Here is an 18,939-nt window from a genome sequence, read left to right on the forward strand (position 1 = left end):
TAAAAAGTCTGGTTCTATGTGCTTCAAGCAAATGTCTTCAGTGGATTATGAACATGAGTTAGACAAGGCCCCATTAGGACCATTGACTTTTCATAGCATGAGTCAAACATAGTACAAAATATTTAAAAAATACAAACTGAGTATATCAAATGTGGACATATTTACAATCTTGAAATACAGTAGCTGAAAAGCTTCACAAGAAAAGACAAGCCAGCTATTGAGAATGGAGGTACAATTATGCATGGTATTATATCTTATGATGGAATTCTTGCTGACACAGATTTGATGTTTCAACTACATCTGAGAACAGTTTTTTTTAAATCCAAACTCCTGAACAAATCCCTCTGCAAAAGCTATATGAATCTTCCATGTTATAAACCAGTATCTGCTGCGCAGTGTCCACAGTCTGATAGTTGTGGGTCCCGTCTGATGTTTGCTACTGCATGCTTTGATATAAGTAGGAACAACCAGGCAATGATTAAAATATCTGTTTTTTTCATGATACTGTGTTAAAAATATAAAAACCAAAGTGCCGTACGGGTAAAATAACTTGTAATCAAACAATCTATAAATGATTTACATGTCACATCATGGTTAAAATTTCTTCCAACCTTTTTGTCAAACTTAAAAATTCATCGAAAGAGTAGTACAGTCATATAGAAGCTGGATTTCATGTAAAACGTCTCAGAGTTTCCAGATCCACAGGCTCACCGAAGTAGAGGCGCTCTAGCTTTGGGTATGGAGTGACTGCAAAGGAAACAAACACAAAATCAGCTTTAATAGAGGGGCTGATTTCATTAATCGACATTGCACTTAACATTTTCTTTTTCATTCATGTAGTGAATGTTTATGTACATGAATCAGACATGCCCATAAGAATGCCTCATTACAGAGAATTACAAAAATGCCATTTGAAAATACTTAAAATATAGTTAATGTAACACAAAGTGAAGAAGAGATAGGTACCATAGCCTAGAAAATCGAATTGTTTGCAAAGAGCTGCGAGCTTTACGTCCTCTGGAGACAGTGCGTCTGTTGCATGAAAGAAATATAAGAGAAGGAAAGAGAAAGGAGATTAACATTACAGAAGAGCACCAGTAAATGACAGGTACAGCGGCAGGAGACACAGTGAACAGCAGAGTCCAGAGAAGCTATAGCCAGTCATTCTCCGAAACTCTCTCTTTTTTTTTTTAGAGAACATGCAAGGAAAGCTTATAGGAAGAAGCAGCAGGGAGACTGAGGCAGGTGGGGTTTTAATTTGGCAACCTGACAGTGGTGCATAAGAAGAGTCAGATTTACTAAACGTTAGTCCTGGACAGTGTCAGGCTAAAGTGTATATAATGTTAGTACAACATCTGAGTAAAGAAGAACTGTGGCTGGGTTGCACCATCATCGTTCAATTCAACAACCAATTCAGTTAGCTATATTTGAAATCAACTACTAAGGACGAAGCTTTAACTGATTAACAATACAAAAACAAAAGCATTAAGCTGGAAACTTGCAAGGAACATTAAAAACTAGATAGTGTGGATAATTTAAAATGGGATTTTATGCAGTTATTACAATGTCCATGTGGAGAGGACAGAGAGGGGACACAGAGGAGTACGAGCACAGAATCTAAGCAATGTTTTGCTGGGGACAGAGTCAACAACAAAATGTATTTTACTTGACTGTCCAACTGCCTTTTCTGACAGGAAACTGCAGTTCTCTACCACTCTATCCAAAACCCACCAAACTCCATAGGAGGAATCAGTCATTTTACGTTGCAGAACATTAGAGTAGCTGCTCTACTGCTGCCTCAATCTGTGAATTGGTTTATGTTATTGTGTAACTTAGTTGTTTAAAAAGGATAGTTCTGATTCCCTGCAGTCACACAATAACTCAAACTAACAGACTGAGGTAGCCATAAACCAGCAAGACCAGTTCTGCCAGGTAAAATGACTTATTTCATCTATGGAGTTTGGAGAGAGCAATAATTGGCTTACATAATTATGGTTTCATGCCAGTAACAGTTGTCTTAAGGCAAAAATAAAACAATGAAAATGTCCTAAATATAATAATAATAATATATAAGATTTTTTTTTAGGCAGACAATACCTTTTGTTGCTGACCCTGTCCATAACAGCTCACTGCTTTAGATTCCATGCTGGTACCCCTATTGGACTCTCCTTACTGGAGGTGCACAGGCTGGCATTTTCTGTAGGTAATACACTGACTATACTGTCCCTATCCCTAATAACAGAGTAAATTAACTTAAACGTTTGGCAAGTTTCCATATTCAGCAGGAAAGGTCATTTCTCCTCTTTAAAATTAACATCTAAATCAATTCAATTGGGTGTTAAAGTTTTGATTCTTATCCTTCAAGGGAATATAATTTTACTCAAACTGTCTCAGAGACACTACCCTCCAAGCATGTGAAATATCTCAACTCTCTGCCCAAAACGATTAAAAGTGACAACTAAATTGAATCTCGCTCATTTCTAACTTCATAAAAGATCTGATTTAAAAGAATTTGTTGATAGACCACAATTAGATTTTGTTTAAACATTTCATCTTTGTTGGTGCATCCCAGCCTAAGTACATTAAGTGATTATGATACGGTCTTGAGCATTTGAAGATAAAGGGAGAGCTCTGAGCCTCTGGATTTTGACTGAATTTACACAGGCACCAATTTATTGATCTTCAACGTAAATCTGTTCATCCTATGACTGCCCAAACTGTGGAGAGACCATTTAAGCATGACTTCTCTTTGGACAGTGTATGCTTGTAGAAAACTGATCAGTAAACATTTGGTTCTGTTTGTGTGCAAATGCAGCCCAAGTCTCCATATGGCTCAGAGAGGGTCTGAGGGAGCTTGCCTGCAGGTGGACCTGTGCCATGTTTAAGTTGATGAGAGTGCCTGTGTTGGCTGTGGAGCTGGCTGTGTCTCTATGGCTGCCACATGGCTCACAACACATTGGGTCTCTGTCGCCAGCCACTACATGCAAGTTGCCTAGGGACCTGACCAGTCTGGTGTGGCACAGGGAGCTGGCAGAGAGAAGGGAAGCTGTTAATTTATTCCACAAGGACCCAAGAGTGGCTATAGCCTCTTGGTTGCTTTTCATCCGTGTCAACGTCACAAAAACATATCAAAAAGATATTTAATGCATTAGAGATTTCATTGATGCAGCACAATCCTAGATAATGAAAGAAATGTATAATATGCAATACTTAAAGAAGGGAAAAATACATCCATATTAAATGAATAGTTTAGATTATTTGAAATTGGGTCATATAAGGCACTTATCTATAGTCATTACCTACAGTAGATGCCAGTTTGCTCGGCCCCAGTTCAGAGAAAGGAGTACCAACACGTAAGCAAAGCAATGTACTGCTGTGGATAGGGTCAGCAGCAAAAAGTATTTAAGCTCCTTAAAAAAGGCCCATCTAAAAAGAATCATCATAGTTTAAGTGTACGCTATATTTAGAATATTTTCCATGCTTTATCTTGCTGGCAGACAGCCTATTCCACCAGCCAGTCTTTTCTGATGAGAAAACACTGTCAAATATCGTTCTCTGCAAACCCACCAGACTGCCACCCAAAACGGCTGTCTGACAGAAAGGTAAAGCTGTGAAAATATTCTCTACATAGCGTACACTTAAACAAATACAGATTTTTTTTTTATTTGGACCTTTTTTAGGAGATTAAAACACATTTTTCTGCTAAATCTGTCCATAAGAATACATTGCTCAGCTTCTGTGCTCCTCTGTGCTTCCCTTAACTGGAGGCATCGACCAGCATTCACTGTACGTAATACACTGAATATTGATAAGTACTTCATACAACCATTCAAATATTCAATTATCTGAACCATCCCCTTAATACTGAGATACAGCTGAAATGTCCAGAATAACACTAATAACCAGACCTTGAGTTAACATGACTTGACAATTGTATTTTATTGTGAATAGAGAAATAATTGTAGAAATGTATAATTATGTAAATTATGAATAAAAATGTAACTTGCTTCACAAAAATCACAAAGAAATACAAGACACTGTCTTTTAAAATGATTAAAATGCCTTTGCTTTAAGGTTTAACATGACCTTACCCAATTGTTTTAAAAGAGAGTGCCTTGGAGTTTTCTGGTGATTTTCCAGTCCATGTGTCCCTATCCAAAGAGCATTTCATACAAATGCATTTTGTTTCCAGGAAGCACTCCTATGCAAATATTTTTTGATAGTCAATATTTATAGAAGATTAAAGGTCTATTCTCTTACTTTCAGTCAGATGTGCTACTGATCTCATAGATACCAAATACTTGAGCCAAGTTAAGTCAGTCTCCCTGTTTTATTTGCTTTTAAGCAGAGACACAGAAAGGCATCTGATCCCTCTCTCGGAGTAAGTCAAATTGCCCCCTTCTATCTCTTGTGCTGCTCCCCTAGATTAACACTCGTGGGCTATCAATGAGTCAATGAGTTCTGATGTCAAATCCAGCCACTGACCTTCCTCCAACTCCGTTGGCAGGCAGCGAGGTTCTGGTCCTCTTTCTGCTGTCTGAGTGGTCAGACAGAGCCAAGGGGCGGACACTGGTCTTACAGCCCTGAACACTGGCCTGCAGGATGACCGGGCTGCAGAGGAGACAGAGTAGTCATTCATTAGTCTGAACCATGGCTAATACCAGAGCGCAAGTATGCATGTTGTGCATATATTGCAAATTTTACCTCAGGGACTGTGACGATGACCTGGTGTGAATCTTATTCTCTTCTTGTCTGTGAAAACACAAGAAACATGACAGTGAAAAATGTCATTAAACTTTCTATACTGAGAGATCTGAGAAATGTGACAGGACAGAGTGGAGGCAGAGACTTTATGGAGATGGGTAAGGTGGTTTTAATAATCTAAGTGTTAGACTTATGCAAAGATCATTATTGCAGCTTCAGCAGCCAGGTAGGATTAGCAAAGCTAAGTAAGTACAAGAACAACTTGATTTGCCTTTATACAAAAGTTATCATTTTGATCAGGAGGGCATAACTGTCTCATTTTTTTTAACAGTTTGCACTGCAGTCAACACAATAACCAGCAAAGCATGATGTTTAACAATGAGAGGATGAAGGGGACAGAAGGATATAATCACATACAGAAAATGACTACAAGGACAAGGCAAGAGCCTGTAATGTTTTTTAACTGGCTCTGCTCATCAGCTTTACTTTTACTGTGCTTGCAGAAAGAATAACGTAACAAGAGGAGGATGATTTTGAATAAATTTCTGATTGGGTTGGGGGAATTAAAAAGAGACTGGGGTCTCACTTACAGCATTCTCAGTTAGAGCTCCAGAAGGGGGGCAGGACAGGTTTTTGGGGGGCTGACGGGCGGCAGAACTCATTGAAATCCTAACCCGTCTATACAGAAATGCAGGATGGAAGAAGGGAAGCCATACACAATCCACCACAGGGCAAGGCTACACAGGGAGGAGAGCAGCATGGCTACCAGCCATCTGAAAGGAGGACAAATCCAACAACAAGAGCAAACGGAAAAAAAAGGGGAAAAAAGGAAGGAGAGACAAGAGACGTCCAGGCAGGACACAAAGCCTCTGATGTTCTGCTTTTCCACTGGGACTGGATTAGATGAAATACCTTTCAAAGAGCCTTGCATCCAACAGCGACAGTCAGCAAGTTTTTGTTCTTCACTTGCTCTGATGTGTTAGGACTTTGTTACATACTTAGAACCTGAGCAGTGTGGGAATTCTGAGGCAGATATTGATATTTCACAATTTAAAAAGCTAATAATACACTGGTTGATATTCCATTTTTTCACTTATAAGCTTATGTCTGTCAAACTAATACTTTGTTCACAAAAACAAGTCTAAAAATTATAAAATCCAACAAATTTTTTAAGTATCCATTATCAAATTTCATTCCACAAAAATAAACCATTTGAAAAGAAGCTGGCAGAAGGAGTAAACAAAGCTCAGAAGGCACGTGAACACTGATCCAGTCACAAAAGCAGTGGAAAAACAATAGGCAATTGACAATGAATCCGGCCCAACATTAATTACATGTTAGACACAAACATCGAGGCATGTCCATGCGTGCATGTCCAAGGTTTCATGCCCGTTGCCATGCACAAAAAAGGCAGAAAAGATGGAAAGTTTTTACATAATCGTTGTTCTAATTGTCACTGGAATTCAACATGCACTTCAGTGTTGCATAATAAAAAATAACAGTGGAGCCAGATGGTGAAGTTCAGCTGGAAGTTAGATGTTTGTGTAGCAATGCATACGCTGATAAGGCATATGGCCTCAAGTGCAAGCAAATCTCCCTTCTGCCTCAACTCCCTCCTGAGAAACATTTAAGCACCCATTTTCATCCCACAACTCCTCCAAGCTCACATGTTGTTCTAAACCTTTTATTAGGATGAGGATCTGGAGGACCCCAACAGCACCGTTATAAGCAGCTAATTAAAACTCGTAAAACACCTCAGAGATCATTCTAACACCAACATACAATTGGCAGTTTCCAAAAGGACAAGTTATGCTGCATTTCCACTGTATGGTACAGCTCGACTCAAGTTGCTTTTTTTTTAAATTTTCCATCATAGATAGTATCTGTTTTTTTTTTTTTAGCATCGCCTTGGTCAAGGTTCCAAGCGAGTCAAGTCAACACTAAAAAGGTGGGGTGTAAACACCGCAGACCATGGACTGGCTGCACAACATGGGACAGTCTTCACTTTTAACTAGCAACCCTTACACGAGTTATATTTTATGGTTCAGAGATGTCATACAGCGTTCAAACTAGAGCAGCCTTTCACACGGCCCAGTTTGAAATCTGAAAATCTCCTAAGGCCCGCCCAAACCTTTAATCACATCCTCTGTCTATGCTGATTTTTTATTTGGTTGGATGAGTATGCAAAACTTGACTTGAGCTTTAGTAAGGGGACGTTTCTGTGGTAGATTTTATTTTTCAGGCCTGGGAGAGAAGGGAGAATATTCTGTTTAAGACTGAGCCATGAAATGGACTGTAATTCTGTAATGAAAGGAAAATGTTTGTGCACTGCAACTGTATTTGGTGTCTTATAAACCCATGACGGTTGAGCACTTTTTGTGCATGACATGAAAATAAAAAGAATCAATCAATCAAACCTGACCAACACAAGAAACAAACTTCACCAATGACAAGATATAAAATATGTTCTGGTGTTACTGTGACAGGTCACCAAATATGGAGTGACAGCTGTTAAACTTGAAAAAGAACAGATCAGGTCAGATAAAAGAGAATAACATGTAAGTTGAATCACATGGCTTTGTTTTATTAGTTCTGAATACTTTTTTTAAAAAATTAATCAATATTTAATGGTAATTTCAAACGTATAAAACCTAAATGTAAAATTACTTCATTTCTTGATTTTTCATGATTTCTCACAGCCCACTTGGAGGGCCTTCGTGGCTCACACTTTGGAATCACTGAACTAGAGAAGAAGAAAAGTTTATACTTTGTAGCTCTGCCAGTAAATGAGAAAATGTGGCATCTCTTCCTGGTCTATATCGAATCTATGATCTTAATCTTCTCTCATCCAAGAGCAAACCTTGCAGGCCTTTAGTTGTCTTTTTTGTGGACACACCACATCAATAAATCCTCTAATACTGAATTCTTAAGCACTTGTCCCTCCTCCTTTTTTCCCCCCTCTTGCTCCATTTGTAAAACTCAATGTTATTTGCATTTATCTGTAAAACCTACTTATCTGAGGCCCAATAAACACATTTAAAACATTATTTTGGCAAGTCATTGCAATAAATATTGTATCGTGGACTTTTTATTATAGTATTTATTGTACCTTGAGTTTGTGGTATTGTTACAGTCCTATCATTCAAAAATAGCAGCACATAAAACCACGCCATTGCCAGCTGACAAAGTTCAAATGTATTAAGAACACCGTTCCTTCATATCCTCTCTAAAAAGAGTAGCGTGGCTCCTTATTGATGAATGTGTGGTCAATGGCGAGAGAGAGCGAGATGACAGTCAATGCGAGTTGAACAGTGAACTTGTCAATCTGGCAGTAAATGTACAGAGTGGTTTACAGTTTGTCACTGAATAAAGGCTGCAGCTTCTCAAGACAAAAGCCCCTGTGTGTGTGTGTGTGTGTGTGTGTGTTCTCTCCTAACTGCCTGAACTGTGGTGCAATCATGATCAGCTCTGTCTGAAATGGGGAATACTATCAAAGTAGAAATACCAAAAGTAAGCAGAGTCAAGCTGTACCATGCAGCTTTAGCTACTTTACCAAACAATAAGTAAGTGCCTCCTACAGATCAGAACAAGGACCAAGTTTCCCTTGCTATATTTTTTTTTCTTGACTAGTGCCAGGTCAGTAGTGCAAGCCAAGCACTGAAACATTTAATTCAACTAATCCAGATCTTATGCAAAACCGTGATTAGTTGAATAACTGGTGCAGTTGTTAACAAGCACAGCAGGCTCAACTCGAGAGCTACACTGTAACTCAGTGGATATCTCAGATAAGCCTCGATATCAAAGCAGAACAGCTCAGTGTGTCCATGAGAGGCAGATAATGAAAGGCGTGTAACATGTATTGCATCCATTAAGTGCATAATCCACTTCACACCATAGTCATCCAGAGACAGAAAGAAAAAGAAAACAAAACTTCAAGTCAGCCATACCATTCACTGGCATAGCAACCATTTCTACAGGAAGAGGATGTCAGCTAGAAAGGAAGTGACGTGCACTTACCTCCATCATACAAAACCTCACATCCTCTCTCTGTTTCTCCTCTCCCCCACTCTTTCTCTGTCTCTCTCTGCTATCTTTTCAACGGCAGGCAACACATCGGCCACACCGTGCCCATGAGGCTGCAGCAGAACACTACCACCTGCCTGACATGGGACAACAAAAGCCAAAGCCATATGGGTACATTGGCAGCGGCCAGTCAACCATCCTCAGCCATGCTGACACCCAACCTCCCACAGCTTGATTTACATGGGCACAAATGAAGTAGACTATTTAGGGAACAACGGGGAAGCAAAGAGAGCTGGATAGTCACATGTTACTGTTGTCCAGCTGTTCTCCTATGCTTGTTCCACACTAGAAACAAAGTTTGCAAAAGCATAATGGCATGTCACTTTTTACTTTAACTGGCAACTACATTTTTGAAGTTTAACTTGTTTAATGCCATGTACATTTTTCTTTCATTTGAAATGTCCAAGATGAATCAGTTTCTGATTTTACAACTGCTAAGCTGTGAGAATGCACATCTATCGCTGCAGAGCACAGACTTGCACAGAAATAGAGACACTGCCACCATTGATTTACATGCTTCCATGTCTGGGGTTCAGCATCACTGAAATACCAGCCAGTTGCGAGTCATAGTGAAAGTAACACCCCACAGCCTGTCATCGGTTCAGATTTTACTGAGGTCAACTGTGATTCTTACATTCTTCTGTCTTCATTTGTAGTCCAGTACTGAATCCCACTGGCACATTGTTTTTTAAATCTTTACATTAAGTTTAATGAACCACTTCAGGTGGCTGAGGTGTCCTGGTATCATGATATACTGTAGTATGAAAACCGACAATTAACATATCATGTGCGTTTGCTTAACTAAGATATTGAACTCTTCTGTATTAGTGTTATGAAAAAAAAGTTTCACATCGTCAGGACATATTTACATGTTTTAATATAAATTCATACACATTTATAAAATAAATATTTGTTAGGCCAAACCGTTCGGTTTTCATTCCAATAAACTATAAACAGAGTTTATGTTATTAGATAATTTCCTGAAGGTAATTGTGACATGATTATCTAGTGACTAGCAAACTGATTTGGCCTTTCTATTCCTCTCAACTCGAGATTATTTTTAAGCCTTCGACTGAAGAAGACAATTTATAGTGGAGATTAATAGGAACAAACATTTTCTCTCACAATTATTCATATTATTGGAATATAACTTGTGCTGAAAATGTTAGAAATTATTGGCACATACTGGAATCATTTAAACAAAATTTATATTAAAACCCCCTCAACAGTCTGAAATAGCATGTCCTTTGCCATGTCAATGTTTTCACTGACGCAAAACAAATCAAACTACTTTAATAACAATTTGGAACATTAATACCAATCATCAGGAATTTTACTGTTTATCTTAAAACCAGTAATCACTTCATCCTTAATTTACAGATTACCAAACCTGCATCAAAACACGTTCAGAGATTTTATCTGTAACTTCCACATCTTTTGTGCCCTTCTAAATCCAGCCCTCAACAAAATGTTTGTCTGGAAGATTGTGTATCAGATCCAGCCCCCCAAACCACTTTGTCACTCACTCTGTGCCTTAATATTTGACCTGCTACTTCCTCAACTTGTCCACCTCATCTCTCACAGATTAGAAATGAAAATGGGATGATTTGTATTACACTTGATCTGTGTGTGATGACATTTAATCAAAACCTGAAGAGAACACATCAAGAGTTATTGAAATATAACAGATATGGGGGAGAAGAGGGATGCTAAAGATAAATTATAATATTAGGATGAAAACTGGCGTGGTATGGGTAAGGAGGAGCAGCTCTACCAGTTTAGCCATGCCTAAAACCTTTTACAAAAGTACAGCTGATTACCCTGAGGAAACACTGAGGAAAGGAGTGAAATGATAAATGTAACAGAAAATCTACAAGGGCACTTCCTGGTCATGGCGAAGTCCTAATTATTCAAATCATAAGTAACATATTATTTGAATAATTAGGATTTTCATAATTTAAAAAATACAACTGTATATGTGTCATGATCTGAGGGTCTGATGAGGAGAGGCATTGCTCATTTTACTGTACTACAACACGTCAGCGTGATGCATGATGGGATTTGCAGGCTGCATGGGAACTTACGATAGTGAACCTGTGGATGACCTGGCCTGCCTCTTGCTCTTCAGGGCACGCAGTTTATCTCCCTGTGTGAGCCCGTTTCTCTCCTCTTCATCATTATACTGTAGGACAAACAAAAAGCAATGAACAGACAAAGTGGTGGGTGTAGATTTTCTTCTGCTTACATTCAAATAAAGCAGAATTTTTTTTTTTAACCTGAAGGCATCATTTTAAAACTCACCATTTCCATTTCTTCCTTTTTGGATGGCCGGTTCCTGTTGCTCCCATTGATGGTTATGTCATCCACTCCAGACAGGATCCTGGTCACGGCCATCTTGCCATTCTCTCGTTCATTTAGCATCTTCTCCCGGAAAACATCTCCCTCTGCCCACAGACTGTTCTGCTTCCTGATGTACAAGATTTCAACATAGCGCAAAATAAACAAACTTTCCTTGTCAAACCACCACCACCAATATTATTAAGATTTCTCAGCAGCAGCCCCTCTTCTTAATCAGCATTTTATTATACATGATAGGGTCCTGCAAGAATGCACAAGGTTAACAGTTTCTATGCACCAGTCAGAGCTCAGCAAGATTTGAATTAAAATGTGATGACATTTATTGTTTATGCTGCAAACACTGCCAATTAAATCTGATCAAACCACATCCAAACAGTCTTCATGAAGCAGATCATCTGATCTGTAAATACCAAACTGTTGATAAATAATAATCAAGGATGCAATTTTCTCTTTTGCTTATTTCACCATGAATATTTCACATCATAGAGAGAAATATTTAAAGGACCAGTGCGTAAGATTTAATGTCATCTAGTGGTGAGGTTTCAGGCTGCAGACAAAAGTAAAAAACCCTGAAAGGTTGTCTCAAAAGTTCATTTTGGTTTGTCCTTTCTCAGGGGGTCTTGTGTAGAAACATGGTGACTCAATACAGTGGTTTCTGTGGAAGAGGACCCTCTTCCTCTGTAGATATACAGAGCTCATTCTAAGGCAACAGAAACACAGCAATTCTTACTTTCAGGGATTATACACTAATGAAAACATACTTATGAATATTCTAATCCATTTCTGCCATATTCTGCCAGTGGATCCCCATAAATTTATACAGTGGACCTTTAAGATTTAATATAAGTGACACTCTGAAAATCCTTCTTCAGTGAACACCTACTCTTCAACAAAGTTCTGCTGAGGTCCAATGATGGAGCCTGGTCGGCAGATCCGTATCCAGGCAATGACCTCTGCAGCAGTGAGGCGGTAATGTTTCATCATGTAGCAGCCAATCAGAGTGCCAGTCCTCCCCAGGCCAGCTAAAGGGGAAAAAAGTAGGTCCGGCATTAAACTGTGCAAGAAACTGGACACTGAGCACAGATTACAACTTCAAGTGTGTCTTGCACCAGCAAACAAGAAAAGATGGTTTTTGCAGTGTAAATGTAGGTTAGAAATCTGACCTTTGCAGTGGACAGCGATGGCTCCTTCTGCATTCTCACAAATGTTGAGGAACTTCCTGACGATGGAGTCGTTTGGCGTGCTCCCGTCCACAAAGAACAGATCATGATGCTCAAACCCGCACTCTGTGAAACGCCTGGCGTCGTACATCTTTTTGTTGAGTCTGATGATAGCAGTGATGTTATGCTTCCTGAAGTATGGGATGTAGGCCTCAGGAGCGTGCAAAGGGTACCCTGAGGCAAGAGGAAAAAGATATACATGAGTTTAAGAGGTGTAAAAATGAGGTCAGACAGTTTTTAAAGGCATGTTACAAACATTTCAAACTATCACTCATTTCAAGTACATTTCACTGACCATTCTCTATTTTGCTTTTTGGATGAGGCCCGCTGAATGCAAGAAACTTTCCTGGAATGATCCAGTTTAAGTCTCCGTTCTCTGCTCTTTCATAGTGCTCATATTCTTCCACATCAAAGTTGGAGAAGTCGAGCCAGCCGTACTGCAGAGCCTGGTAGATAGTTAGAGGGATAGAGGGAGTTAATTTCATCAGGAGCATGACACAGCAAGAAAGCAAAACAAATAAATCTTAAGATCACAACGTACCTTGTGAACGGCACGTAGGCAATCCAGGATGTTTAGATTGTACATGCAGGTTCCAAACGAAGCATCTCTGAAACACGAAATATACTGATGGTCTTTATCAGCATGACATACTGAGGACCTTTATTTCCCTTAAAATATTTCTCTGGCAAGAATACAAACTACTATCTCACTCACCCTGCTCTCAAATGCTGTTTTACTTATACCATTTTATAGTAATGCAGTAATATTAACAAGGCACAAGGGCCCTTGAGTCTTCAATGTGATCTTGGAACATTTTTGCGTATGTTGCAGTTCAGTCTCAACAGTAAAACATAACCGATTTTATTTTCTATATAATTCTCGTCAATATTTTAAAAGGTACATAATTTGATTAAATGTATAGAAACAATTTTGTAGTCAAAATTTTTCCAAAGAGATGATGCAGCGATCTTTACTAATTATTTCCCTTAACTAAATTTTAAGATAGATGCAAAATCCATATGCGATATGCTCATTAGCTTGACTTTGTGTCTGCTCTGAGAATGATTGTGCTTGGTCATTCACTGGGTTGGCTACTTCACATTTTTCAACAGATAAACTTTACTTCTCTTTGCAATTGGTCTTCAATAAGGAAAACATGCTTATTAGGGCCTCCAAACTAACATTAAATGAGATCACATCTGAAATAGTCGCCCACAGACATCATTAACATGATGAACATGTCTTTGGCTGACTGTTGCTTTATGAACAAACAAAACAACATCTCCCCAAAATAAATGGTCCATTTGCAAAAAAAAAAAAAAAATGGGGGAAAACACATTCATCCAACAAAAATAAACCAAAAAAAACAGCATGACTATCTTGTTTGTGGTGTCTGTGGGTGGTTGTTTTGGAAATGCTCCCATTTAATGTTTGGAGGCTGCAATATAAAGCGGGAACCTGCATCCCTGCGATGTCTTCCACTATTTACATTACTTTAGATGGCTCAAATATGCAATGTGGCTATTATAAACAACAATGTTGACTTTTATACTTCTTTGCACAAATCTTAATCACCTTCTCTACCTCAGTAATCCTCCTGCATGCTTTTATATCATTTTATACTGCACAGATTTATATACTGTTTGTAGCACACCTGTTCATCACCTTGTTTACCTCAGTCATCTTGTTCTTATCTGTTTTTCTTCCTTAACTTAGTTTCTAGTATATTTTTATATTTGTAAATACAATAATTGTCCGTAAAGCATTTGAACTGAGTATCTTGACCTACACTGCAGTTTATCTAGTGAGAAATATATGCACTTATAGTGAATAGTTACCTGAATGGAATATATGTTGAGTTCCTCGACACCAGCAGACTGTAGGCCTCCTCTGGCGTCATGTTTAGATTCATCACCTTTAAATACAAATGTCCCATCAGCAAATGTCTCTTCTATTACATACTGATTTAATTTGACAGGTTATTTGTAACATATGCGTTTGTACACCACTTACTGCATATGAACCTATTAGGTAGGCAGCATTGACTTGTTTCTTCTGATCTCCACAGGTATAAAATATGATCTTCTTCCTTGAGAGTGTAATGGACTGTCCAAAGACATTAACAGCAACAGTATGAGTTGACATGTGAAAGCTTATTTTATGACTTGACTCAAAACACTACAATATCCTACAATGGATTGACAAAAATATAAATTCCTCATGGATAATTACTAACTGGTAAATGAAACAATGACTTCATTACGAAGTTGCTGCATAGGTGGTTTTTAAGCTAAAAAAAGACTCTGGGCAATTACCATATGAGACAATTATATACTAGAGCTGGAGAGAGGCTGAATCGTCTGTGTCCACCAGACTTGACAACTAGTCACAAGTTGACACACACCATGCACATTAGGGACATAATGTAATTCCAAAAAGTTGACCAGTATTGCTAATCCATGTGGAAAAAACAAATATTATTGTACTACACTTTGCTTACCTACTGCAGGTATAAATAGATATTGATTAACCTGTTTTTGCTTCCCATTCTCTCTTCCAGGAAGTGCAATTAAGAGCAGCGGTTTACTTTACCTTGAGCTTCTTTGTCAGCTTGCAACAGAAGCGATAAAACATGGCCAGGTTAAGGGGACCAAAGTCCGCATAGAAGCTGAGAGAGAGAGAGAGAGAGAGAGAGAGAGAGAGAGAAGAGGGAGGAAGGGAGAAAGAAGAAGAAAGAGTGTGTCAGAGAGGCTATTTATGCAACCAGCTACGGTCTCTGGGGAAGTTTCACTGGATAGAAATCGGCTACCTCACAGTGAAACAGTAAAAACACTGACAGAGTAAAAACTATATTTGGAGGCATTTGATGCGAGGGTGGGTCGGTCAGAACAGGACTGAGCGCCGCAAAGACAAGAGGTCTGTCTTTGTACACACAAAAACAGACCTTTTGCTGGCACAAAAATGGCCCTGGAAGGTCAGTGGTGTCCTCCCCTGAGGCCAATCTAACAGCCATGCCCTCAGCCACATGCTTTGAAACGGTGGAAAGGTGCTTTTAATTTGCACTTAATTTTTAATGCTGTTGTGGTAACTTGGACTTCTTCCAACAGTAAAAAAGATATTTTCTAGAAAGAGTGATGTGACGTTTGAGCTACAGCATGTTTAATGGTACGAAATGACCCATCTAGGGTAACAAATAAGAATTATTTTTATTGTTGATTATTTTCTCGATGAATTGATCAGTTGTTTGGTCTATAAAATGTGAGAAAATGTTGGAAAATGTTGAACCTGTGTTTCCCAAAGCACGAAAAAATGTCTTGTTTTGCTAATTAAAAAATGTTTAATATTTTTAAAAATGTTTATTACCAAATGGGAGTAAAGACTCCAAATCAAATCACATTTAGGAAGCTGAAATCTGATAATTTTGAGTTTTTTTTTGCTTTAAAAAAAAAAAAACTTCAACTGATCGATCAATTATCAAAATAATTGGCGATTAATTTAATATTTGACAAGTAATCAGTTAATCTTTGCAGCTCTGGACCCAAAAATGTAAAATGTTGTACAACTTCTGCAATCAAAGGTTGATTCACTGTACTCTGACCAAGGGATGTGCAAGCCTGCTCACAGCAGCACTGTCGGCCGATTTAAAATACAGTAACCAGCTAACAAGGAGCAAACCAAGTGTGTTCAAAAAGATGCAAAGGTGGAATGAGCCTAATAATAACTTACTTCTCGTATGCCAGCTCTTCATCTATGCAGAAACAGTGTCGTTCGGTTGTGCTCTTGATCTTCTGCTTTAGTATAGCGAAATAAAGTTGATCTGGAAGAGAGGGGGGTGGGGGGGTGGTAGGGCGACAAAATAAAGAGGCAGTTCTTTGCTTTTGTCATGCATACACACTTCTGATGTCTCTCATTTCCCCCAAATCAGCTCCTCTTTGTCTACAACTAACTTCTTTAAGGTCTTTTCTAGCTACTTACCCTTGATAAACTCAATGCATCTTGACGAAACATCGTCCTCGGTCATCTTGCTCACACTTCTGAACATGACGTTTTGCAGAGAAACGTACGTACGAGGTTAAATTTCTTCAAGAGGACTTGTGCACATTACACTAATAACTGCCCGTCGAGATTTTAAAAAGTAATATAAAAGCAATAATTTAAACACTAACGTAATCAGAAAAACGTTTTCGTCCGCAATTTTACTCTTTGAGGCGATAAAGTTGGCAGTCCAAGAGCGAAGGAGAGTTTCTGTGCAAGTGCGCACTCTGCTAAAAATGATCTCCGCCCGACTCCGCCTCTACGCTGTTTCACGGGACGGTATTGGCTGTGAGAGATGCAGGACGATACATAACTGGAGCGATGGCCTGTCAGTCAAGGTCTGCCCCGCCCATTTCAGTTTAAAGTTCTCTACATTAGACACATGATAGGCCGCGGGCACGTTGCCCAAGCGGTTGCTAGGACATTCTCTCAGCCAATTACATGCGTGATTTCCACTTCGATGACCCTCCCTCCCACAGATAGTCGTGTCTAGATGGGAACCCCAGCCCCGCGATAGATCTCGCGATAGTAATAATATTAACTCGAAAAATCATCTTTCCCTAACCCTGACTAAGAGTTTCTGTCTCTACACCTACCTATCTTTTCCACATCGCTGTGACATTATATAACAAAATTAATTTGACAAACGTGCCTTATGACTAATATGTCCAAGCATCGCGATGGTTTCTCAAATAAAGAGTTCCCTTCTAGACACGATTCTCTCAGTCAGATTTGAGCTGCGCAAGGATGCACAACAACCAGGAAAACGCCATAAAAGATATGAAATTCAACATTAGACGAGATTGACAGTGGGCTGAGTGTGATATTCATGACATAAATACACCACACCATCTTTCTAGACCCATTTATAAGTCACACAGACTCCATAAAACATGATGGTGCAAAACAAAGCAAAGTTCTGGTGTTATTTATTACACTAAATTAACACCAGAACGAAACTGCATTGCTACTGATGTGCTTTTTATGTAAAGACTGCGGAGGTAAGTTGACGCAAACACAGTGCATTAACGATAAAGGGACAGACGGTGTCGCCATATTAGGTCAAAAGCTGAAAAAAATCAAAGACTTTCACACACCCTGGTCATTTAAAACGCAGCGCTGTGCATGCGCAGTCCGCCTTGTGCATCTGCACATATTTGCCAACTAGGCTTAAAGTTGACAGGGTTCATCTTGCAGACCCTCTTACCTGTTATCTCAATGTAAATATCAGAGTTTGGCGCCGCCTCCGAGCTGTTGTGAGCTGCACAGCGCTTTTTCCTCGACTCGGCTCGTCTCCTCTCGCTCTTGCGCTTCATTTTCTCCTCAGGGCTGCACGGTGGACATTCCTCCCAAGCTGCTGCAACGCACCTCCGCTTCACAGCGCGGCGGCTTGTCCCCGTTTGGCTGCTGTGTTGCTATTATGGCATGTCTTGCTCCTGCGCTGCTGACGGTCGCTGTCTGCGTGTATGTGTTGTATATGTGTCAAGCGAGGTACAGTTGGCTGCTCCAGCCTATCTGGTGGTGGTGACGTCTCTAAGCAGGGGCAGGTTTTCAGCTTTCTGAATCCCCTGCATGTGACGTATCAGGATTAGATGTCCAGTGCCCACCCTTCACTGTTCAATTGCAGCAGATGCAGGCATACATAGATAACATGTTGGGGGATATAGTCCCACAGATGCTGACTAGATCCAATTTGGATACAACTGTACTGTAACCATGAGTAGATGACAACACTGCTGTCTGGCATTAAGGAGTATCAGCACAACTCAAAATGAACCACTGCCACAAATCTTGCATGTATCAAGATATCATGATTCAGTGTGTTTAGAACTGAGACAGTAACACAAAACAGAATATCACAATACTCAATTGTGTCAACATTTTGTTATACCCCTAAATGAGATTATGTAAGTAACATGACAAGACAAATGCAGCTAAAAATAGCTGTTAAACTTTATTTATAGTGTTATAAACTGTGGATATAAGACAGACTGTGATATGGTTAATCACTAAAATCAGTGCACTGCAATTTAAGTGTTCATAAATACTTAAAAAAAAAGGTTATTTTCCAGTCTGCACCTTATTTTCCCAGGTTTTTGCGTCTGAGTGACAAATGTGGACAACAATTTCTGAAAATGGTCCAATATTGAGAGACGGCAGCAGCAGCTGTGAATAGTTATGGGTCGCTGCATTTCGTCAAAGTACACCCGCTAAAAGCTGCTAACAGACTCAGATTGTTGTGTCTGACAACTTTATAGAAATTATTTCTTCAGATGGACCTTTTTAAAGATTAAGATGAGTTTTGCTTAACCAGAAACAGCTGTTTAATTGCTCTTACTGAAGCCACATGATTCAAACCCAATAGTTTCACATTTAGCATACCGAATTAAGGGATTTATTTCAACCAAACCAGTGTTGGTGATTGTTGGAACAATGGAAAGACTAACCACAATGTTTTTTGTGAGTTTTAATTTGGCTTCTGTCGTGTTCTAATGGTGAGGATGATGAAATTACTGTTACCACAAAAAGAGAGTGGTA

The 18,939-nt window shown here is 39.1% G+C and overlaps 1 protein-coding gene across 8 annotated transcripts; it reads right to left on the bottom strand.

The window, feature by feature from the left end:
- Positions 1-535: 535 nt before the first annotated feature.
- On the bottom strand, positions 536-17,909 carry cdc14b (cell division cycle 14B). 8 transcript variants are annotated; one of them, XM_084728676.1, is made up of 16 exons: positions 17,609-17,908; positions 16,093-16,183; positions 14,959-15,034; positions 14,380-14,472; positions 14,205-14,281; positions 12,907-12,973; positions 12,661-12,811; positions 12,309-12,539; positions 12,029-12,167; positions 11,089-11,254; positions 10,872-10,969; positions 4,705-4,752; positions 4,486-4,611; positions 2,859-3,027; positions 967-1,032; positions 536-747 (listed from the first exon to the last, which is right to left on the bottom strand). In XM_084728676.1, the coding sequence occupies exons 1-15, from the start codon at positions 17,715-17,717 to the stop codon at positions 1,009-1,011; spliced, it is 1,665 nt and encodes a 554-aa protein (XP_084584802.1). In that variant the 5' UTR covers positions 17,718-17,908; the 3' UTR covers positions 536-747; positions 967-1,008. The 8 variants fall into 8 exon arrangements, 6 of the variants coding, with proteins under 6 accessions (XP_084584802.1, XP_084584804.1, XP_084584803.1 ...); XM_084728678.1 differs by lacking the exon at positions 17,609-17,908 and adding an exon at positions 16,342-16,643; XM_084728677.1 differs by lacking the exon at positions 967-1,032.
- Between the last annotated feature and the right edge of the window lie 1,030 nt (positions 17,910-18,939).

This window comes from Lutjanus erythropterus, chromosome 10 (assembly GCF_056507025.1).
Source record: "Lutjanus erythropterus isolate fLutEry1 chromosome 10, fLutEry1.hap2, whole genome shotgun sequence".
NCBI lineage: Eukaryota > Metazoa > Chordata > Actinopteri > Lutjaniformes > Lutjanidae > Lutjanus > Lutjanus erythropterus.

What these genes read in the sequence shown, in the direction of transcription:
- cdc14b (XM_084728676.1), bottom strand. Translation starts at nt 17,717, where the DNA reads ATGAAGCGCAAGAGCGAGAGGAGACGAGCCGAGTCGAGGAAAAAGCGC. An exon ending in CAGCAGAACTTTGTTGAAGA is followed by an intron (nt 11,255 to 12,028) that starts GTAGGTGTTCAC and finishes CTTGTACATCAG; the next exon opens with GAAGCAGAACAGTCTGTGGG. An exon ending in TGGCACAGGTCCACCTGCAG is followed by an intron (nt 1,033 to 2,858) that starts GCAAGCTCCCTC and finishes TTCATGCAACAG; the next exon opens with ACGCACTGTCTCCAGAGGAC.